Raw genomic sequence first — 25,045 nt, 5'->3', positions numbered from 1 at the left:
GGAGTTTTGCTGAACAAAGAGACCTTGAAGTGCAGGTTCATAGCTCCTTGAAAGTAGAGTTGCAGGTAGATAGGATAGTGAAGAAGGCGTTTGGTATGCTTTCCTTTATTGGTCAGAGTATTGAGTACAGGAGTTGGGAGGCCATGATGCGGCTGTACAGGACATTGGTTAGGCCACTGTTGGAATACTGCATGCAATTCTGGTCTCCTTCCTATCAGAAAGATGTTGTGAAAGTTGAAAGGGTTCAGAAAAGATTTACGAGGATGTTGCCAGGGTTGGAGGATCTGAGCTACAGGGAGAGACTGAACAGGCTGGTGCTGTTTTCCCTGGAGCGTCGGAGGCTGAGGGCTGACCTTATAGAGGTTTACAAAATTATGAGGGGCATGGATAGGATAAATAGACAAGATCTTTTTCCTGGGGTCAGGGAGTCCAGAACTAGAGCGCATAGGTTTAGGGTGAGAGGGGAAAGATATAAAAGAGACCTAAGGGGCAACTTTTTCACGCAGAGGGTGGTACGTGTATGGAATGAGCTGCCAGAGGAAGTGGTGAGGCTGGTACAATTGCAACATTTAAGAGGCATTTGCATGGGTATATGAATAGGAAGGGTTTGGAGGGATATGGGCCGGAGGCTGACAAGTGGGACGAGATTGGGTTGGGATATCTGGTCAGCAAGGACGGGTTGGACCGAAAGGTCTGTTTCCATGATGTACATCTCTATGACTCTAAAAATGGGGAAAAGTTTGGATCCAAGGCAGTATCCAGAATTTTGGAAAGTGGCAATGCTAAGCTGTAATTTCTTTGTTATAATTAGAAGATTTTAAATCTCTTCCTATGTGGAAAATCACAGACTGCAAGAGTGAAGTGTTCCAGATAGTTAAGCAATACTGCATCTCCATCTGTCCTCCAGCACTTCAATTGCACAAAGTTATCCTTTATTTATGTTGTCCACTGTCTTCTCCTATTAATTACTGTAAACATTTTTCAAATACAATTAAAGAGTGATGAAGGAACCACGTAATGACATAAGTACTTCAGTAGTAGAGAAAATGTTTTTTTGTCAATAATGGACAGAGCATATTTTTGTAATAAGGGAAAGGAACGCTACCATTAAGAATATTTGGGTATAAATGAGTGTTTTCTGATATTTTGTATATAATATTTGGCTTATCTAGAGGTTGTAAGTGCTGCTTAAATTACTGGGATACCAACAGTGAAAGGCACAGAAGGCACAATGTTCTTGCATTGCATTCACAAGAGCATTTTTTGGCCGGCATATAACAAGAGGGAGGCTGCAATTCTAGATTTAGTCATGGGAAATAAAGCTGGGCAGGTAAACACAGATAATGATTTAAGAAATTGCCATCATGATGCAGTTAGTTTTTCAATATTATGGAAAGGGGACAAAGATAGAATACAATTCATAGTACGAAATAGTTGAAAGGCCAATTTTACAAAAAAATGAGAAATTATCTGGTAAATGTAGACTGGTTACAACTATTTGAAGGAAGATCAGTGTGAGGAATGCAAAAGTGAGATTCTACAGGGACATTTTAGACATGCCTGCACAAATAAAAAGGGTGATATTGTAAAATACAGAGGTCCTTGGTTAACCAAAAGCGCACAGGGTAAGATAAAGCAGAAAAATAGAGCTTATAACAATCTTAAAAGAAGTAACACTTTAGGAAGCTTAAGATATAGAAAGTGCAGGGAAGAGGTGAAAAAGGAAATTAGGAAAACAATGAGAGGAAACAAAAATCAAAAGATGTTTTGTTAGTATGTTAAAAGCAAGATCTGACTCAGGAAAAGACTGGGCCTATCAAGAGATATACGTGCTAACTTGTGTGTGGATTTAAAAATGTGAGTTCTTGAAGGGGATTTTGTTTTTGTCTTCATAAAGGTGAGGAATAATGCAAACTTTACAATTAAAGTGGCATGAATGTTTCGATAAAATTGGCATTGTGAGAACAGAAGTACTGGAGTGTCTGACATCCTTGAAGCTTGATTAATCAGTAGAAGCAGATGATTTGTATCCCAGGCTGTTGAAGGAAGTCCGAGAGGAAAAAACAATTACTCTGAGATTCATTTTCCAATCCTTAGTCAATTCAGGCAAGATACCAAAGGAGATCTGACAACTTTGAAAGCTGTACCGTTATTCAAAATGTGTGAGGGATATGCCAAGTAATTATAGGCTGGTCAGCCTCACCTCACTAGTGGTCAATTTATCTGAATCAAAATTGAGAAATAGGATTAAATGTTAAAATTAAACTTCGGCACGGATTAATCAGGGATCAGGAGCATGGTTTGTGGAGGAAAGATCAGGTTGTCCAAACTCAATTGAATTTTTGAGAAAATAAGAAGGAGGATTGTTCAGGGTTGTACAGTGGATGTTATCTGCATGGATTTTAGGAGGTCGTTTAACAAGATCCTAGATATAGACCAGTCATAAAATAAAACCCATAGTATATGTAGAGGAATCTGACAAATTGGATGAAACATCGGCTCGGTGATAGGAAACTAAAAGCAATAGTCCATGGATGTTTCCTGAGTTCCACAAGATTCAGTGTTGGGTCCCTTTCAATTTGTGTTAAATTAATGATTTAAATTGAAAAGTGAGAGCCATGATCAGTAAATTTGCAGACAACTCAAAAATTTGTAGTGTAGTTGATGATGAAATGGGTGGGATAATGACTGCAGGATGATATTGATGGTTTGGTTTTACTGAGCAGACAAATGACAAATGGAATTCAATCTTGAGAAGTGTGAGTTTATACATTTGGAAGGCAAACAAAACAAAGGAATATACATTAAAGGGGAGGCTACTGAGAAGAGTGATGAAAGTGGGAGACCTCAGGAGGTGACAGGGCAGTTAGCTATGGTAGTATAAACTGAAAGACATTTACATTTGGCCCATGGTATCTGTGCCAGTCAACAAAGATCTGACTACACCAAACCCATTTTACAAATCTTGGTCCATAGTCTTGTGGCAATGGCAATGCAAATAAGCATATAAATACTGCTTCAGCGCTATGAGAGTATCTGAGTCAACCTTTCAGGCAGTGAGTTCCAGGCTCCCGTCACTGTTAGAGTAAAAACATTTCCCCTCAATCTCCTCTTAGCGTTCTCTATCAGACTCTCCAGATCAGGCAGCATCCTGATCCATAACATGGTAACCAGAACTGTCTGCAGTACTCCAATTGTGTCTTAACCAGCATTTTATACAGTTCCAGCATAATCTTCCTGCCTTTGTATTCTATGCCTCAGCTAATAAAGGTGAGCATCCAATATACCACCTTACTCGCCTTATTTACTTGTCCTACTATTTTCACACCAACATTCATCTGATCTTCAGTACTTTCCAGCATCCAACTATTCATAGTATTTTACTTTGACTTGTTAATCCAATCCAAGTGCACAATCTGTCACATTTAGAGTCATAGAGATGTATAGCACAGAAACAGACCCTTCGGTCCAACCTGTCCATGCCGACCAGATAACCCAACTCAATCTAGTCCCACCTGCCAGCATCTGGTCCATATCCCTCCAAACCCTTCCTATTTATATACCCATTCAGATGCCTTTTAAATGTTGCAATTGTACCAGCCTCCACCACTTCCTCTGGCAACTCTGGGCTAAATTACATTTGCTCTTTGCCCAGCACACGAGTTTGATGATATGCAGCTATCCTCCTCGCTACCATTTTTGTGCCATCCGCAAACTTTTTAACTATACCCTTTACATTTACATCCAAATCATTAATTTACACAAGCTATAAGGGTTCCAGCATCAATCTACTGGAACAGAATTCTATTCCACGAGTACTTATGGGAATCTTTCCTTCATTGGGCAGGATACCGAATACAAAAGCAGGGATGTAATTCTGAAGCAATTTAAGATGCTGGTTAGGCCACAGCTCGGATTTTGTGTACAGTCTGATCGCCAAAATTATAGGAGGGACATAAGTCTGGAGCGAGCATACAAAAATGTTGCCAGGGCTTCAAAATTATATGTATGAAGATAACTTGAACAGACAAAGATTGTTTTACTTAGAACAGAGGAGGCTGACTTAACAGAGGTAATGACAAAATGAGGGGTTTGGGTAGGGTGGACAGGGAAGACCTATTTCCCATAGTGAAGAAGTTGATTGTTTGGAGGCACGTCTTTAAGGTGACTTGTAGAACGGGCCAGGAGGAGGGATCTGCTCACATACAGAATTGTGGCTGCATGGAATTTGCTGCCTGTTTTGATGGTTGAGGCAGAATCTCTAAATTAATTTCAAAAGTATTTGCATGTGCACCTGAAGTGCATTAACCTGCCAAGTGCTGAAAAGTGAGATTAGAGTGGGAGGATAGTTTAGGGAGGGTGACAAACAACACAGAATGATAGGCCAGTTAATCTAACATTAGTAGTGGGGACGGCGCTAGAGTCTATTATAAACGGTGTGATAACAGAACACTTTAAAAGCATTAACAGAATTGGACAACACCAGCATGGACTTATGAAAGGTAGTCATGCTGAACAAATCTATTAGAGTATTTTGAGGATGTAACTAGTAGAATGCGTAAGGGAGAACCAATGGATGAGGTATATTTGGATTTTTCAGAAGGTTTTAATGAGGTCCTTCATAAGGTGATAGTGGGAAAGTTAAACACATGGAATGGGGGGTAATTTATTGGCATAGATAGAGAATTCATTGACAGAGGAAACTGTGTAAAATAAATGCATCTTTTTCAGAGTATAACGCAGTAACAACTGAGGTACTAAAGGGATCAGTGCTTGAACTCCAGCTATCCACCATATATATAAATGACCTGGATGAAGGAACAAAATGCAACATTTCCAAGTTTGTTGATGGTAGAAACATGATGGGATTGTGAATTGCAAGGAAGATGCAAGGAAACTTCATGATGCAAGGAAACTTCATGGTTGTTTAGACACATTGAATGAGTATTGTAGAGTTCGGTGCTGGAAAAGCACAGCTGGTCAGGCAGCATCCAAGGAGTAGGAAGTCAATGTTTCCAACATGACCTCTTCATCGGGAATGAGGGGGTGGCCCAAAGGGGTTGAAGGTGGGGCTGGGAGGAAGGTAGCCAGGAATTCAATAGGTATCTATTGAGGGGTGATGCTGATAGGTCAGAGATGCAGGTGGAACAGATGGGTGCGAAGGAAGATGGACAGGTAGGAGAGTTCAAGGGGGCAGTGACAAGTTGGAAGGTCGTTTCTGGGATAAGGTGGGGAGAGAGGAAATGAAGAAGCTGGTGAAATCTACACTGATGCCATATGGTTGGAGGATGCCAAGGTGGAAGATGAGGCGTTCTTCCTCCAGGCGTCAGGTAGCTAGAATTTGGCAGAGGAGGAGACCCAGTACCTGCATGTCCTTGACAGAGTGGGAGGGGGAGTTAAAGTGTTCAGCTACAGGGCGGTGGGGTCATTTAGTGCGTGTCCCTCAGAAGTTCTCTGAAATGTTCTGCAAGTTGACATCCTGTCTCCCCAACGTAGAGGAGATCACACCGAGAGCAATGGACACAGTAGATGATGTGTGTGTGGAAGTACAGGTAGATCTCTGTCGGATATGGAAGAATTCTTTGGGCCTTGAAATGTGGCGAGTACAGAAGTGTGGGCACAGGTTTTGCACTTCTTGCAATGGCAAGGGAAGGTGCTGGAAGTGGAGGGTAGGTTAGTGGGGGCCATAGAGGGAATGGTCTCTGCGGAACACAGATGGGGTGGGGAGGGAAGTATATCCCTGGTGGTGGGGTCTATTTGTAGGTTGTAGAAATGGCAGAGGATGATGCGTTGTATCTGGAGGTCACTGGGGTGGAAAGTGAAGACCAGTCTGTCCTCGTTGCAGTTTGGAGGGGTGAGGTTCATGGGATGAGGTGCGGGAAGTGGAGAAAATGCGCTGGAGGCATCGTCAACCACGTGGGAGGGGAAATTGTGGTCCTTGAAGGAGGAGGCCATCTGGGATGTTCTCTGCTGGAATTAGTCGTCATTGGAGCAGATGTGGAGGAAGAATTGTGAGTAAGAGATAGCGTTTTTACAGGAGCCAGGGTGAGCGGAACTGTAGTCCAGGTAGCTGTGGGAGTTGGTGGGTTTGAAGTAGATGTTTGTGTTGAGTCGGTTGCTAGAAATGGAGATGGAGAGGTCCAGGAAGGGGAGGGAGGTGTCCGAGATGGTCCAGGAGAACTTGAGATCAGGGTGGAAGGTGTTGGTGAAGTTGATGAACTGTTCAACCTCCTTGCAGGAGTATGAGGTGGCGCTAATACAGTCATTGATGTAGCGGAGGAAAAGATGGGGAATGATGCCAGTGTAGCTGCGGAAGATGGATTGTTTCACGTACCCAACAAAGAGGCAGGTGTAACTGGGGCCCATGAAGATGCCCATATGGTAGGAAGATCGTATGAGGAAAGGCTGAGGCACTTGGGGCTGTTTTCATTGGAGAAAAGAAGGTTTAGGGTTGACTTGATAGAGGTGTACAAGATGATTAGGGGTTTAGATAGGGTTGAAAATGAGAACCTTTTTCCACGTATGGAGTCCGCTATTACAAGGGGGCATAGCTTTAAATTAAGGGGAGGTTGGTATAGGACAGATGTTAGGGGTAGATTCTTTACTCAGCGAGTCATGAGTTCATGGAATGCCCTGCTAGTAGCAGTGGTGGACTCTCCCTCTTTATGGGCATTTAAACGGGCATTGGATAGGCATATGGAGGATAGTGGGCTAGTGTAGGTTAGATGGGCTTGGGTCGGCGCAACATCGAGGGCCAAAGGGCCTGTACTGCGCTGTATTTTTCTATTCTATTCTATTCTATGCCCATGGCTAACCCTTTTGTTTGGAGGAAGAGGGATGATTTGAAGGAGAAATTGATGAGGATGAGGACAAGTTTAGCCAATCGGCTGAGAGTCTTAGTGGAAGGGTGCTGGTTGTGTGGCGGGAGATGAAGAAACGGAGGGTTTGGAAGTCTTTGTGATAGCAGATGAATGTGTACAGGGAGTGGATGTCATGGTGAAGATGAGGCGTTGGGGACCAGGGAACCAAAAGTTGAGGAGGTGAAGAGCACAGGTAGTGTCCCGAACATATGTGGGGAGATCCTGGACCAAGGGGGACAGGACAGTGTCAATGTATGCAGAGATAAGTTTGGTGGGGCAGGAGCATGCCGAGATGATAGATCGACTGGGGCAGTCTAGTTTGTGAATTTTAGGTAGGAGCTAGAACTGGGCAATGCAGTGTTCCAGACTATCAGGTTAGAGGCTGTGGATGGGAGATTCTCTGAGGTGATGAGGTTGTGGATGGTCTGGGAGGTGATAGTTTGGTGGTGAGGTCGTGGTTGAGAGGTCAGTAGGAGGGGGTGTCTGAGTTGGAACCTGGCTTCAACGGTGTAGATGTCAGTGCGCTCAACTACTACTGTGCCCCCACACCCCCCCTTGTTTGCAGGTTTGACGATGATATTGGGATTGGAGCAGAGGACCGCATGTTGCAAGTGTGAGAGGTTGGGGTGGGTGAGGGGGTGGGCACGTTGAAGTAGTAAATGTCACGGTGGCAGTTCAAGATGAAGAGATTGAGGGAGGGTAACAGAGCAGCACGGGGTGTCCAGGTGGATGGATGTGTTGGAGGCAGGTGAAGTGGTCCTCAGAGGGTGGACAGGAGTCCTGATGGAAAAAGTAAGCCCGGAGGCAGAGGCAATGGAAGAAATGTTCAATGTCACAACACTCTCCTTTCTGACCTATCACCTCACCCTCCACCTCTATCTACCAACTACCCACCCCTCTCATTTAACTCTTAGCTCCCTTGGGCCACTCTGCTGTCCCTGATGAAGATGTTATGCTCAATACGTTGATTCTCCTGCTCCTCGGATGATGTCAGATCTGCTCTGCTTTTCCAACACCACACTCTTCAACTCTTAACTTCAGCATCTGCAGTCCTCACTTTCTCCAGTTTCAATAAATGGGCAAACACATGCCAAATGCAGAAAAACATGGCTCAATAGAGTCATAGAGATGTACAACATGGACACAGACCCTTCGGTCCAACCCGTCCTTGCCGACCAGATATCCCAACCCAATCTAGTCCCACCTGCCAGCACCCGGCCCATATCCCTCCAAACCCTTCCTATTTATATACCCATCCAAATGCCTCTTGAATGTTATAATTGTACCAGCCTCCACCACATCCTCTGGCAGCTCATTCCATACACGTACCACCCTCTGTGTGAAAAAGTTGCCCCTTAGGTCTCTTTTATATCTTTCCCCTCTCATCCTAAACCTATGCACTCTAGTTCTGGACTCCCTGACCCCAGGGAAAAAACTTTGCCTATTTATCCTATCCATGCCCCTCATAGTTTTGTAAACCTCTATAAGGTCACCCCTCAGCCTCCGACGCTCCAGGGAAAACAGCCCCAGCCTGTTCAGCCTCTCCCTGTAGCTCAGATCCTCCAACCCTGGCAACATCCTTGTAAATCTTTTCTGAACCCTTTCAACTTTCACAACATCTTTCCGATAGAAAGGAGACCAGAATTGCACACAATATTCCAACAGTGGCCTAACCAATGTCCTTTACAGCCGCAACATGACCTCCCAACTCCTGTACTCAATACTCTGACCAATAAAGGAAAACATACCAAACGCCGCCTTCACTATCCTAGCTACCCGTGACTTCACTTTCAAGGAGCTATGAACCTGCACTCCAAGGTCTCTTTGTTCAGCAACACTCCCTAGGACCTTACCTTTCAGTGTATAAGTCCTGCTAAGATTTGCTCTCTCAAACTGCAGCACCTCGCATTTATCTGAATTAAACTCCATCTGCCACTTCTCTGCCCATTGGCCCTTCTGGTCCACATCCTATTGTAATCTGAGGTAACCCTCTTTGCTGTCCACTACACCCTCAATTTTGGCGTCATCTGCAAACTTACTAACTGTACCTCATATGCTCGCATCCAAATCATTTATGTAAATGACAAAAAATAGAGGGCCCAGCATTCCGTGTGGAAACAGAAAGGAAGAATATTATTTAAATGTGGATATATTGGGAATACAGATGAATGAAAGGATCTGGGTGCCCATGTGCACCAAGTCAATGAAAATGGACAAGCAGATGCAGTAAGGAAGATATATAGTTTATTGGTCTTCATTGCAAGAGAATTTTAATTCCAAAGTAGGGATGTCTTAATGAAGTTATAGAGGACCTTGGTAAGACTCCATCCACAGTATTGCAAGTAATTTTGGTCTCCTGAAAAAATTGCAATAGAGCAAGTGTAGAAGAGGTCCATTAATCTGATCCTGGGGCTGGCAGCAATGTCATATGAGGAGAGGTTGGTTCAACCTGGCCAGAACTTACTGGAGATTACAAGGATGAGAGGCAATATCATTGAAATATATAATGTTCTTGGCAGGATATAGACAAGGAGGAGATTTTTCCTGGTTGGGATGTCTAAAAATGGGAGAGTGTTTTAGGATACCGACATTTAGGACCGAGATGATGAAATCTTTCCTCCAAAGGGTAGTGAACCTGTGGAATTCTCTACCACAGAACACAGTGGAGGCCAATTCACTAAATATGTTCAAAAAAGAGATTTTTTTTAATTTTAAAGGCGTCAAGAGGTATAAAGAGAAAGTTGGAATATAGCAATGAGATGGACAATCAAATCGACCTGAATGGTGGAGCAGGTTTGAAGGCCCTAATGGCCTACTCGTGTTCCTGCTTTCTATGTTGCTTTGGCCAAACATTTACACCTATGTGGTAATGTACAACATTGCTCATGCAAATTCGCTTTATCTTGACTTTGCATGGCCAAGACCATAGAAGATGTCCTGACTGAAAGGTTTTAGCCTGGGTGAAGTGCTAAGGTCTGAAGACCTGGAGAAAAGAAGAGCAAACAAGCAAGTGGTTATAAAGCCAAGATTGGCAGTGACAATGTAAAAAGACCCATTTGTCTTCATTGATTAAGATACTTCGCAGTACTTTGAAATGTTATTTTAGTAATTTAGATTATAAACAGTAGAATTCAAAGGTTTTTAATGCTGCTTTTCTTTTTGGTCAGAATCCACATTTCTGTGCAGATTCCTCACCAGGATGGAATGTTACCTCTCGTGTCCACCATGCCACTACACAACCTGCATTTTCTCTTGTCAGAATCCATCTACAGGCACCAACACATCTGCTCCAACCTGGTGACACTCAAGGACCTCAGGAGTATAACAGGTAGAATCCTGAGCGAAGTCAGAAGATCCACATCCTCTCACCAGCCAAGTTTCTGGAAACTTCATAACTTAAAGACAAAAACTGCAATACATAAATGTTGATATATTTAAAACTTGAAGTTATGGTTGTTTCAGTAGGCAACTGAAGAGTAAGCAAGCATTTACATACCTACCCAATAATTCTACAGGGTAAAATTCTTCCTCTTGATATTTTAGCAGGCAAGTCAGCATGAATCCATAACAGAAATACCTATGCCAATTGTTTCTCACTAGAATTATTGATCACAGATCATGATTAGATGATATATACAACAGTTTCTCTCTGTTTACTTTCTTTCTTCAACCTATCCTTTAAAAACAAACTTAAAAACAAGTACGGAGGTTTGTGTTCTGGAAATGAAGTTCTGATAATCTGCTGAAGAAATTGAATGTTAAACCGAAAAGAAAAACCCATATAGTTATTTTGCCACAGTAAACAGGTGAGCCTTCACCACATTATTGACCCAAAGGTGCTACTTCAATGAAAGTTCCATGAATGGAATAGTTCTAATTTGGTGACAGCTAGTTCCTTTCCCAATGGCCGTTTCTCCCACAGTTGTAATGCTCCAGTTTTAAAACCATGCTCCAATTACATACATACTGTCTGTATAGAATATGAGTATCTGGCACTATTAATAGAAATGTTGTCAAACCTGAAACTTTATAATAGATGATCCTTGATAAACAGATCAATATTTCTGCTATGTTTATTCTGACCTTTTTTTTTATAAATCTTGCATGCATTCATGTATATGTTTTTATATCAAATGCAGGAATTCTATGAAATGCGAGAAGTACAATTTTAGAAAAATATTAAAACATTTTACCTTTATCCATGTTGATGACCCCTTTGACTTAGCATCCTTTTGATTCTAGCCATAATTTGCAATATTAATCTTCGCCATAAAATAATTCTAATTCTAAAACTAATACCCCTCAGAATTCAAAGACTTATAAAGCAACACTTCATTTATTTTCTATCCTTTCTGTTCATTCATTTAAAATAAATATCCTTGCTCTTAGTAGAGAGTTGGAATCTATCTGTTATCAGCTTAGTAGTTTATAATAGCCAAAATATTCAGTAGAGTTGTATTTGCAGATTCTGGATTTCTCGATGATGTCAACTATGATAGCATCACTCTTGGCCCTGGATATGATCGGCCATTCCAGTTTGACCCGAATGTAAGAGAACCCAAGACCATTCAGCTGTATAAGCATCTCAATCTAAAGAGTTGCATTTGGACTTTCGATGCCTACTATGACATGACAGAACTGATTGATGTCTGCGGTGGTTCAGTGACAGCTGACTTCCAGGTGATTATATCCAGAAGAGTTGAAGAGCTGATGAGATACTCATCCTTATGGTTCAAAATCACTTTCCTGACAATGCTCCAAATTATAAGTTACTTCACATTCTACCTTTGGCAATTAAATCAAATCACAGTCAGAAAAGGGTAAACTTGTTCTGTCATTTTCCATTGATCTATCTAAAAAAGGATGCAATAATATTCAGAATATTTTTATTTAAAGCACTGTACATAAGGGAGATTCGAATAAAATCCAGTGACATTCTCAAAGCTCTTTGAGGTCAATTAATTACATTTGACCTGTTTTTACAAAGGTCAATATGGAAGGCTCAAAAACAACAAATTAAGTGAGTGGTCTGAAAGCTTTTGGTGCTGAGTTTTGAGATAAGACTACTGGCTAGAATATCAGAAGAATTATGACTCTTTTGAATAGTATCATTAGATCTATTGCATTTACATATATTGATGGACAGAACCTTACTTCAATATTTTATCTGAAAGGTGGCTCTACGGTGCAGCATGGCCTTGGTACTGCATAGACATATGAATCTAAGTCATGTGCTCAAGACTTAAATTAATATTTGAACTGACAGGGATAAGTTTTAGCTTTAAACTGTAATGCACAATATCAGCTCAATTACCATGATACACCTTTTATAATATGTTTCCATTGTCTTCAATTGTGGCTCAGCTGATTTTTCTCATTTACACTATCACCTGAGGTCATCATCAATGCCATATCTTCTAATTCTGAGTTAGAATGCGAACTAATGAATTAAACATACACAGTTAAAGTCTGTGTCAGAAAAAGCTGTTTCAAACAAAGTTGAACGATTACTTGCTTTATTTGGACTATTTTTCACCATTGTTCATTCGATTAGCTACATAGTTTATTCATACCCTTTTCTGATTAAACCTTAGCTTGTGCAAAGTAATGTATCCGTTGCCATGAGTCTACAATACAGTGTGCTTTCTACATATTTTAATATCATTTATATCTTTTTCGGTTATTAGATTTTTTGAATGAGTGGCATGTGGGATTTCTGTGTATCTGAAAAGTTTTAATGATTTAACAATTTCTGGATTTTAAAAATAATATGAGAATATAATTCTTGGAGGCTAGTGGAATTTTGTTTACATTCAGTGAGTTTTATAAGCAATCAGAGTATGTGTTGGTTATTTTGGAAGATTCTGGAATTGGTTTTGGTTTAGGAGAAACATCCATAGCTTGAAGTTTCAGTTTGGCAGTCTTTGCTAAAATTGGATATCTCATACAGCTGCTCCTAAGGAAGAGAAATTGTTTAGAATGGTTCTGAAATGGATTACCCACGTGAATGGAGTTTTACTTTAAAGTTGTAGAACAGAGGTATTTGATTAAAACTGAGAGTTATTTGAAACTGAAAAGGTCTAAACTCAATTAGATTCTCAAGACATGGAGTTGAAGCTATAGCTAAGCCTTATTGAAGTGGAAGAGAAAGGAATTATCTCTCTGGTGTGTGTATTGCAAAGGAGTTCTGTTGTATTATAGGTAAATGGTTTGATGTATTCTATTTTATCTTCATTCTTTTGTGTAATAAACTTCTGTTTGATTGTTAAACTAAATCTGCAGCACTGCATTATTACATTTCAGTGGGAAGAAAACCCCCAAAAAGCAAAATATTATCAATCAAGCCAGATATCATTCTGGGTTATGACTTGTCCTGTGATAATATTAGAAGAGACTTGGACAGTATATGCATAACAAGGGCTGAGAGCAGCAAGAGACTTTGAAGAATTATTTTTTGAAGGGTTTTGAATCGTGATGAGTTCATTGTGAAGCAAATCATGTTCATAGACTGGGCAGCACAGGGTTTAAAGGGCTTAAAATGTATTTTCCTGTGTCACATTTCTTTATGTTCTGACAATTGGCAGGTACGAGATTCTGCTCAGTCATTCCTGACAGTATCAGTGCCACTATACGTCTCTTACATTTATGTGACAGCACCAAGAGGCTGGGCATCACTCGAGCATCACACTGAGATGGAATTCTCATTCTTTTATGACACCGTTCTCTGGAGAACAGGTTAAAAAAAATGATATTAAAGAAATTATATTTTAAATTTGTTTTTTATTTAATGTGAACATTTTCATTTTTACTGTGTTACTTACTGCAGGTATACAAACTGACAGTGTATTGTCAGCACGACTTCAGATCATACGGATTTACATAAGGGACGATGGTCGTCTTGTCATTGAATTCAAGACCCATGCAAAATTTAGAGGTAATTTCCTTGTGAATTGAAGCATGTTAAGAAAGGGCAAAGTAATGGACTTATGGAATAATTAAATGTTGGTTATATTTCATATTTTACAAGAGACAATTATACGTTCCATAAATCACTTCTAGAACAATAAGAATTCATATTCAACAGTTTGTTTTTACAGTCTGTGGCCAGTGAATCCCAATGTGTAACATTACTTTTGAATACAGCAATTGAGGAATAAAGGGTCCTAAGAGAGCTTTAAAGAGATCTTCAAATACATTGATGCCCAAATTCTGCACTTGTCTCTCTATCTCCATGACATAGAATTACAGCACAAAAATTACTGTATGAAACATCTGTTCCACCATAAAACATCAATAGATTTGTTTTTCTTTAAATTTCAACATTGACATCAGATTCTTGCCTGGAAATCCTTGCTGGTTTTATTTAGTTATTGATTTAGTTTGCTCCAATTGCACTATAAACGTCAGCCATGGGTATTGCAGTGTTACTATAGTTATACAATAACACTAAAAGATTAATGTTGCTAATGCATCAAAAAATACATTTTAGGCCCTTGCCCTGGAATTTTATGCAGAAGAACAGGTTCAGGAAGTCATTGGGTAGTTAATTTTCCTGTCTTCCCTGCCGATAAAAATAGCCACAATTTTCATTTGCTCATTTTCAGATATAACATGTCCATCTATCTTTTGCTTGCCTAGCTAACCGCATGAATGATGGTAGCTAGGCATGTGGACTGCTCTGTTGTGTTTCTTTTCCTTAACTTAAATATTTTTCTGCCTCCATACCTTTCCAATGATATGAAAGGTGTTACTGTCCATTCCTTTCTTCCCTCAGTTTGCTGTACTGCCTGTGGATTTTTGCTGCTTCTCACCATACCACTTAACAAAAGCTTTCCAAGAACACTCATTCACTTGTCTCCACTGTTAAGGGACAGTGTTGACTGCTTGCCTGCTCATCATCCCCAACCCTCCCCCCAATCACTCAATTAACTGCTGCTGAAGAACGAAGTTATCATTGGAAAGCTGCCATTACATACTCCATTGATTCAAATGCAGAACAGTAGAACTGAGTTACAGCAGGTTCAGACCAGCCGATAGATGCCTTGTTTCAACTAGTTCCAGCAGTAACCTGCCATGAACTAATTTCACTGAATAATTTTTACAAGAAAATATCCTCATCGTTATTTTAGTATCTATTTCTTCTGTTATGATTTACGTTTAAAGCTTGTTTAGTTACTTTGAGCATAACGCCCATAAAACTTGATAATGTGGATGCAGCAGCCATTGAAATTAAATCCGATTTGTTCTCAATTTAAGATTTTCATTGAGACTTCAAAACTGGTCCTAAGGCTGTTTTTCAATCAATGAAATTTCTTTTTAAAAATATAAGTTCCTCCCACTTCCAAGGTAGAAAGTAGCCAGCCAAGAGGAGAAAGGCACTTGCAGAGATTAGGAATGATTACAATAGGGACAATGGGACTTGAAATGATAAAGTAGTAAAGCAGAGGTATAAGTTGAAAGAAATACTGCACACTGCTTCGACTCTGCAAATATCAAATGATTCCTCATCATTATATGTTAGTAAAATGTATGTATGGACACAAGTAACAGTACAGGACAAAATCAGGTATAGCTGTTTGGGCACAAACCTGTTGTTCTGAACTAAGAAAGAAGCCTCACCTTGTGTGCATGTCCCTCTCCAGGTCACTTTGTAATGGATCACCACACACTGCCAGGGCAAAAGTCTCAAATTGTAGCTCCTGATCATTTAGGAGGCATTGAATTTGACTTACAATTGCTGTGGAGTGCTCAGACGTTTGATTCCCCATACCAGCTCTGGCGAGCAACCAGTTCCTACAACAGGTAAAGTATAAAGCTATCTTTTTGCTAGACTAGTGCTTTCCAAGGATGCTACACCATGCTAGTATTTTATAAATGAAAATAGGGTGCTCAACTGTGTTCTGCAATATTTTAGAAAAAACAAATGCAGATCTAACAATTTCATTGCGGGAATGAGATGCATTGCCCTGTTCATATTGTTTGTTGTGGAAAGGATAGTTATGAATTATTTTGCTTTTATCTACATCCATTTCAATAACTGTGATGCAAGATTTTAAAGCAATAGGTAACATTTTTCATTGAACTTAGATTCATATAATATCTGTTTGGCTGATTAGTCTAAATTCTTTGATTGCACAGCCACAAAAAAAAGCAGCCTACCCCTTTGAGGGGAGACAGCCATTATTAATTTCCAGTGCGTGCTCTCAAGCATTCATCATAACTTCAAGAAGAAAATCTGTGGAAAGCTGGAGAAAAAGCAACAACGCAATTTACCATGTTTCACCAAGGTTTCCACAGATTCTTCCTCAAAGTATAGTGGATGATCCAAGACCCGAGCCTCATTGTCACCCCACTTATGCTGTAAGAGTGCCTTAATTAAAAACTGTAATATTCCACCGTACAGCAGCATGCAGATTAGAATGTTCAATAAATAATTTTAAATTATTTTTTATATGCAAAAAATCCTTCTTGATTGTGGTGTTCCTAAGATTTATCTATTTACTTTAAAAATAAATTAGTTCTAGGGACAACAAAAAGCACAACAGTTCTGTTTTGAAACCAGTTCCAGACAGTACTAATGATATGTCATGATGCTCTTCAGTTAAATGGTAGGGTCCCAACACAAAGTGGACAAGTGTAAAATGTGACAATATGCAGAATCGTATGGAGGTCTGAGCGATGCTATGCTGAGATTTGTGGCAGAATCAGATGAGAAGCCCAACGAGGGTGGTCTCTACATTTAGAGCATCTTGCTCTGTCTTTTATGTTTTTGACAAACAGCTTGGTGCGTTTCTTGCTATGCAGTAGTGAGTTGCCAATTGCTGGAAATGATTTCTCATTAAACATCTTGTTAATGGTTCAACACATTTCATTAGTATTCAGCTTCTTATCTTATGCAAATGCACTTAACAAGTGAACAATGAGAAATCTCAACAATCAAAGCAAAGCAAGTACTTGCCAAATTCCTGTTCCAAAAGATCTGTATGTTGTACTCCAGGTACTGGCATCTTAGCACACTCCATGGGCACAGGCCATGTGCATTAGCATCTAATATGTGCCAGTGTTTAATAAGCCTCCTGGCAAATGTTCGATCCATTTAGAGGATGCTTCTGCACTGGTGACTATGTTGTACTGTTACCAGAAGGGTAATGTATGCTCAGATACATATACCAACAGCTCATGGACTTGACCAGGCTACATCTCCAGGCTTTTTGCTTGCTGTTACAGAACTTATTCACTTCAGTTGGGGAGAGGATGGTTGCATCTATCCGGTTGGAGTGGCGAATGTCATTGATCTTCTTCCTTATAGTGCTAATCATTTCTCCAAACATTTGAGACTGCTTCAACCTGTTGGCAACCTGAGACCGGGCTGATGTGGTCTGGTGCCTCCACTGGGGGAAAGAGCAAGTCCTGCCTTTGCATCAGCCCATCCGATAGGACCTCCAGATTCCTGCCAACAAAGCATGGTGACAATTTTCCCATCTACCATGTCCAAGGCAAATGTGAGCAAGTGTGGAGGGATTGATGTTGTTTTGACCAGGTGCACAACAGCATTTTAAAGATTGCATGGATGCAAGGGATGCCAGTGAATTCCAGAATATCTATTCATTGGCGAGTTGTCCCAGAACAGAGCATGGTAAGATGGGGCTGAAATCAAACAAAATCAGCTGACTTAGCTAAGAAAATATTTCAGTACTCATAGTGGATGTAATTTTAATGCAAATTTTGAAAGGATTCAGACCATTTCAAGTCAGGCAATGTGAGATTGGTGAGACAAAAACAGCTACATTCATATAAGCCGAGAATATTTTGTCAGATGTATCAGTTGACCAATGTCTGATGTATTGATGTTCCTTTTCTCAACATAAGGAACAAGCAAAATTACATAAATGGAACACTCTTCAGATAAAATCAGTAAAAGTCAATGTTAGATCTCAAAAGTGATCCACAGAATGATTAACTTTTGAGTGCAATGACTAGGATGATCTAAATACAGTTCAGTAAGCAGTTGGAACATAGAGTACAGGCAGTTCTTCTATAACGTGATGGGTGTGTTCTTGTGCAACACTGTGTTATTGAAAAATTGTACTTTGGATACAGCACTAAAGTATTGGTGATGTAATTACGTTATAGCTGATGCACATTTTAAAAGTTTGTGCTTTAGAACAACATCCCCAATTCATCAATTGTGTTACAGTGAATTTGCATAAACGAAACACGTTATAGCAGAACGACCTGTAATTTATAAGAATCCAACAATTCATGTAAGGTATGTCACAACATTCAGCAAGACAAGCATCTTCATAATTCTAGAACTTGTAAGAATATTTGGCTCTTTCAGGCTGCAAAAGTCCAAAATTAATATCCAAAAACTTTGTTTTGGGGTTAACTCGACAATGATATAACATTGAATTCTATAGAACACATTTTGGAATCTAGCAACGTAGGATTTAGTTCTGTGAAAGAGAGACAAGTCTGCTGGATTTCTTTGCCCTGCCTTGTACAGAATTGCGAAAAGCTCTTTTATCTTTAATTGACGTGGTTTTTTGTCATTACTGACTATTTCTGTATAATTTTTTAGCCTGTCAGAATTTGAAACTGAGTGAGTATATTTCTCAGCAAACTATCATTTGATATTCTATTTTTAACAAATTATTACATACAGGGAAATAATTGCAACTGTTAGAATAAAAGGTCTCCTCAAGCTGGTGTTAAATTTAGTGCGATTTTGTTAATAATTTAGGTTAAATGGGATACAGTGTATCTGTAGACTTGAATCAACTCATAACTATAGCTGGCAGCAACTTAAAGAACTTGTATGACTTTTTTTCCTTGTGCTTTTCATACCCACAGAAAAGATTATTCTGGAGAGTACACAATCTTTCTGATCCCCTGCACTGTACAACCCACACAACCTTGGATCGACCCTGGAGATAAGCCATTGGCCTGTACTGCACACGCTCCTGAAAAGTATGGGCATATTATGATTCCACTATATAAATACTTTTTGAACTTCTGCACAAAATGCACAAATATTTTCCAAATGGATTTTTCTCCTTTTTTTTTCTGTCATGGAAAATTACATCTTGCTGTTTTATCATTGAACATGCATAGATTTAGATGTGTAAGCTCTGTCCTATCTTGGGGATTCTGATTGCCCAGTCAGTTGCAGTGTCTAAGCTGGAGTTAAAATTACAGCTTCCTTCGCATTGTACCTCATAATCACTGATCATATTTGTAAGTATGCCAATAAAAATGAAAAGAGGTGTATTGCCAGGATTTCAAACTGAGTGATTGTTATTACCATAGCTGAATATTATGTTGTCACATGTTGGACAGGAAAGAAAACAAAACAACCCTGTTTATCTTCATTATCTGAATAAATGTTCTTATTACGCACATAGTAGGGTCCAGCAATATTAGCAGTTACTTTCCCTGTACAAGTAGGGTCCGTCTTAGTTTAAAGACCTGGATTTGAGTTTTGCAAAGTCAACTCATGCACAAAAAGTATTGTTTTATCGAAAAGAATAACCAATTTGTAATTCTGTCATGACGTGTAAAAAATGAAGTACTGGGCTGCTTTTGCTGCTTTATATCTATTGGTCCTGAATTATTGGGCTTTACTGGGGAGATGGAGTGTTACAGCTGTGCATAAGTAATTTTATGGGCGAGTTCTAGGATAGCTCCTGTTTCCACTATGTTTCTGCTCAGTTAAGTTTGTAGTTTCCATCAAATATTGGCATTTTCTCTGTGTTTTGTTAGTGTTATGTCAAGAGCAGAGCTGACATCATGCTGACTGGCCTTAACAGAATCAGAGTTGGGAAACCAAACAGATCACCTTTAATTGGCACTGCATCCCTGGTTCCCACCTGGAATGAAAATTGACCCTTTATTTTTCTGAAGTGATTATACTTGGTATTGATGCAAGATTAACATTGACATATTAATATGTCTATTGCTAATGTCTACTGTAAAGAGTACTGAGAGAGAGCAGATTTACCAACTGCACCAATTGTTATAAGATTTCCAGTTCTGATGAAATTTGGCTTTCTAGCTATAGTTGCTGGTTAAATCTATGCCAGAGAATATACAACTGTTAAGGTAAATATCTTCTAAGCTAAAAATGTGTTGCTGGAAAAGCGCAGCAGGTCAGGCAGCATCCAAGGAGCAGGAAATTCGATGTTTCGGGCATAAGCCCTTCAGGAATTCCTGATGAAGGGCTTATGCCCGAAATGTCGAATTTCCTGTTCCTTGGATGCTGCCTGACCTGCTGCGATTTTCCAGCAACACATTTTCAGCTCTGATCTCCAGCATCTGCAGACCTCACTTTTTCCATCTTCTAAGCGAATGTCAGTACATTGAATTTGTTATTTTCTTTCCATCAAGGTTCCTTGTCCCTATTGCATTTCAGCAGACAAATCGCCCAGTTCCAGTTGTCTACTCTCTCAACACAGAGTTTCATCTTTGCAATAACGAGAAGGTCTTTATGATGGATCCATCTAAAACAGAGATGTCCCTGGCTGAAATGGATTATAAGGGAGCCTTCTCTATGGGTATGTGGTTTTCTAAACTCATTTTGTAATAGGTTTGACTATTACAAATCTCTCCTTTCCAACAGTTTATGTGACCCTAGTTGAAGCATTTCTCCTTGTTCCAGAAATTACAAGAATGCCCTTCATATTTCATAGAATCCCTACAGTGTGGAAACAGAGCCGTCAGCCCAACAAGTCCACACTGACCTTCAAAGAGTCACCCACTCTCCTACCCTATTACTTTACATTTACCCCTGATTAATGCACCTAACCTACACATCACTGAACACTATGGGCAATTTAGCGTGGCCAATTCACCTACCCTGCACATCTTTGGACTGTGGGAGGAAACAGGAGGAAACCCACGCAGACACTGGGAGAATGTGCAAACTCCACACAGACAGTTGCCCCATGGCTGGAATCAAACCTGGGTGCTGTGAGCCAGTAGAGCTAACCACTGAACCATTTGTGCTGTATTATTCATTCTAGACTTTTCAGCAAGGATAGGTACGGGATTTTGCTTTTCTATGATGGTGTAAAATTTGCAAAAGTAAATCAATTACCTGTTTTATATTTCTCCTGATCTATTTCCATTTCTTTCCACACCTTGTTTGGCGACCACCTGTTTTAGATATGGTCAGACATGCCCTTCCTTACTCTCTATACGGCAAGCTCAACGTGTGTTGCTTTTTTCATAACATACCGTTTAAGGCTTTATTTTAAATGGACATGACCTGCTTTGTCTGTCAATCAGTTGATCAAATAATATACGATTTTCATTGCACTATTCTCACAAACTTACTTAAGTTTGATTTTGCAAATTTAGTTTCTAACCCGAAGTATTGAAGTCATATCAGACTTGAAACATTAACTCTGTTTCTCTTTTTGCAAATGCTGCCAGACCTGTTGAATTTCTCCAGCAATTTATCTCTTTAATTCAGATTTCCAACATCCAGTAGTTCCAGTATTTTGCTTTTATTTGCATGTGAAGTCTGCACCCTGAGCTATAGCTGACACTAATAATGCCTGCAGAAATTTGTTTTGCTGTTGATGTAGAAGAAAAAAAATGTGTAGTTATATACCAATAAGACACGCCATTGCTGTTATATTCACTCAGCCCGTTATGGCTTCCAAAAATTGAAATATTACTAAAGAAACTATAATTTACTTTAGAAACACACAAGCTTACTGATAACTTAGCTCCTAAACAAGCCTTCCCTTGCCGAAGGAAAACAGTATGCCCTCATGAATGTGAGTTGTCTGGATTCAAAGTTAGTAAATGTTAAACGTATCCACTGAACCTCCAATTCACCATAGCCTCACCCCAGCCTCCTCATGCTGGACTAGAATTCACTTGAAGTCTTTTTTGGCATTCCAGATACCCTAAATGCTGTGATGTAAATTATTCTTCCCTGCACGTGGCCATAAAAGTTGCATCCAAAGCCTCAGTTGAGATGATAGTATGGAAATCAAAGGCCATGTAAAGTGGGCCCACTGTACTTCTTACCCTTGGCCTGTCTGCAGCTCCTCATATCTGGTGTTTTACTACAAACTGCAGGCAGTGCCTGTGACTGAGCAGGTGGCTCCATGGTCTGACTGAATGATGAGGTGATTTTCTGTCACACTCTCTGCTCTTCTATTACTGTGCAAGCAGCTCTCTGATGTCTGAAAGCAGGAATTGAAAAGAGACGTTTTGGTTCAAGGAAAGTGAATAAGAAGCAAAATGTCTGTGGTCACACATCTGTAGCTCATTCATGATGCCAGACAGCAGGACAAGAATTAGCTGCAAGGTGGTGAAGATACAAACTAGCAACGTACTGTCATCCTCAGTGTTCTCAGTAATACCAGATCTTGCAGGTTATGACCCATGATACAGACAGCCATTTCCTCCATAGAGCTCAGGAAATGCATTTGTCAGTCACCAGTTTGCCTCACCTTGACATGCAGGTGAAAGAACAAAAAGTGAATGGTTGTGTTTGTGTGATGAGTCATCTTTTAGATGATGGCTAGAGATATGTGGAAGCAGCAAGAAGTAATTACTGGAAAATGTGAGAGGGTAAGGTGCAGAATCGAACAAGGCATCATTAGAATCTGAGAGGGGGGAGGTGAAATATCTGGATATTCAGTTCAAATGCTTATTGCCAGGACTACTGAGTGAGTATCTGGTTTGAATTTCAAGATAGGTCAATTAATTTCCTTTATTACAAAAGGTTAAGGGATGTGGGGATAGACCAGAGAACTCGAATTGAGGTAGAAGATCTAGTAGAATGGCAGAGTAGGTTGTGGAATACTCCAGAACCACCTGATGAAGGAGAGGCGCTCCGAAAGCTAGTCCTTCCAAATAAACCTGTTGGACTATATCCTGGTGTTGTGTGACTTTTAACTTCATTGATATTGACCAGCTATGTAAGTTCATTAAACTTTTTATGGCACTGCTGCCAGTTTTGATCACCTTCACTAAGTTGTCATTCCCCTACTGGGGAATTATGGCCTCACTTCCACAACTGAGGCCTCAGTGCCACGTTCAAACTAGGGAGCACTCTCTTTGAAAATGGTATTCCATTTTCCTTCTTCAAAATTGCAGCAATGGCATTTAACAGCAGCCTGCTATGAATCAGTATTTCTTACTATTGTGGGAAACGTTAGGAAATGCAGGCTGTTTGCAGTATTTCCTGTTGGCACACATTGATCACCCTTGCTGAATTTCAAGCACCCGCTCAAATCAATGACACAATCTGCTAAATGAGGGATGACACCAAATCTGGATGCTATCTACCTCTGACCCCAGGCATCGGCAGATCATGGCTGTGAACCCCATTCCGAGAAACAAGGTGGAAGATAAAAAAATCTAATAAAGCAAACTAAAATAAAAATAAATTCACGTTCACCCACAGTAAAAGGCCCAGCTTTAAGGACCCAGATCAAACTGCAATAAACAAATGAGGCGTCAACTCAATTCAGTTCAAAATTTTTTTATACATGTGGTGGGGTATCTTTAAATATTAATTAGATTCGGTGTTGCATTTGAGCTTTGAAGATGCACACTTCAAGTTATTTTACTGATAGTAAAGGGAATTTCGTACCTGCCTCTGGCCAAATTGCCTCAATGAGTTATCAGACTGAATTATAGCCAAGCTAACCATCCTGAAAAACTGAAAATAAAAGGCAAGTTTGGAGTCAGGGCAGCAAAATGGTGCAGGGAAAAGACCCTGCCAGCTTCCACACTTCCAGCAAATTAATTCTGGAGTGGAAAGACTCTTGGGCCTTTCCACCTGAAATCCAGTTGAGGGTCTTAAGTGGGTGAGAGAGTCATGACGCAAGTAATCTGAAAATGGGCTCCTAAAATGGGATCCCATATTCAGAGGCATTCTACATTAGAAAATGGCAAAGGGGATACAGTGCTGAAAGCTATCCCATTTCCTGATTCACACCTTTCCCCAACCCAATCCACAATCCCTATAAATCACACATTCACCTTTATCTTGAGCTCCTCATTGATTCTGGACCTCTCGTGGGTATGTTACTGACAGCTACTACTGCTTCTGGGATTGCACCCCTCGGAATCCTTAATCCTGGGAAGACCCAATGATGGCCACTAAAGTGCCTGATGGACAGTTGATGTACAGGATATTGGTTTGACCACTTTTGGAATATTGTGTGCACAACTGGTCTCCCCCCTTTAGGAAGGATGTTGTGAAACTTGAAAGGGTTCAGAAAAGATTTACAAGGATGTTGCCAGGGTTGGAGGATTTGAGCTATAGGGAGAGGCTGAACAGGCTGGGGCTGTTTTCGCTGGAGCTTCGGAGGCTGAGGGGTGACCTTATAGATGTTTATAAAATCTTGAGGGGCATGGATAGGGTAAATAGACAAGGTCATTTCCCTGGAGTGGGGGAGTCCAGAACTAGACGGCATAAGTTTAGGGTGAGAGGGGAAAAATTTAAAAGGGTCCTAAGGGGCAACTTTTTCACACAGAGGATAGTACATATATGGAATGAGCTGCCAAAAGAAGTGATGGAGGCTGGTAAAATTACAACATTTATAAAGCACCTGGATGAATATATGAATAGGAAGGGTTTGGAGGGATATGGCACATGGGACTAGATTAGGTTAGGATATCTGGTCAGCATGGACAAGTTAGACCGAGGGTCTGTGTCCATGCTGTACATCTCTATGATTCTAAGTGGCCCTTCTCCATACGAGATGCATTGCCTCTTCACAAACATTTAATTGGACCTCCAGCAACAAACATGCCCGCTGGTTCTAGGCCACCACAATAATTTGACCTGGTCAGCATTTAGGCCTCAAACAAGATGAGGCAGTGCTGGGACATACGTGATCTCTTTACGGGAGACGGGAGGTATCAGTGCTACAAAGGCTCAGGTTGGGACATTTGGAGGAGCACTCATCCCCTCTGATCTACAAAACTAAATTAAAGCCAAAGTTCCTAGATCCTTTTGTGACTGGGAAACTGCTGAGATTGTACTAATTGTGCATGCAATCTGTTCTGCACGGTATTCATTTAACCTGGTAATCGAAGTCCTACTTCCATCAAAAGTCCTTGAAAATTTGAAAAAAAACACTCCATAATGAGGGGCCAAACAATGGTCAATCCTTTGTTGTATGCCATTATCCACGTTTTGCAGAACAAAGTAG

The 25,045-nt window shown here is 40.2% G+C and overlaps 1 protein-coding gene across 2 annotated transcripts in view; it reads left to right on the top strand.

Annotated features, from left to right (window-relative positions):
- Window positions 1-25,045, top strand: part of fras1 (Fraser extracellular matrix complex subunit 1) — a 439,192-nt gene that overhangs the window by 401,313 nt on the left and 12,834 nt on the right. For both annotated transcript variants that reach the window (XM_060826343.1, XM_060826334.1), the window contains 7 exons: window positions 10,028-10,188; window positions 11,326-11,540; window positions 13,445-13,595; window positions 13,687-13,794; window positions 15,503-15,662; window positions 18,714-18,830; window positions 20,247-20,413. In XM_060826343.1, the coding sequence (XP_060682326.1) occupies window positions 10,028-10,188; window positions 11,326-11,540; window positions 13,445-13,595; window positions 13,687-13,794; window positions 15,503-15,662; window positions 18,714-18,830; window positions 20,247-20,413 (1,079 nt within the window). The remainder of the gene's footprint in view (window positions 1-10,027; window positions 10,189-11,325; window positions 11,541-13,444; window positions 13,596-13,686; window positions 13,795-15,502; window positions 15,663-18,713; window positions 18,831-20,246; window positions 20,414-25,045) is intronic.

Source organism: Hemiscyllium ocellatum, chromosome 1 (genome assembly GCF_020745735.1).
Source record: "Hemiscyllium ocellatum isolate sHemOce1 chromosome 1, sHemOce1.pat.X.cur, whole genome shotgun sequence".
NCBI lineage: Eukaryota > Metazoa > Chordata > Chondrichthyes > Orectolobiformes > Hemiscylliidae > Hemiscyllium > Hemiscyllium ocellatum.
Note: the sequence above shows the minus strand (reverse complement) of the source record. Positions and strands in the feature narration are given on the sequence as shown.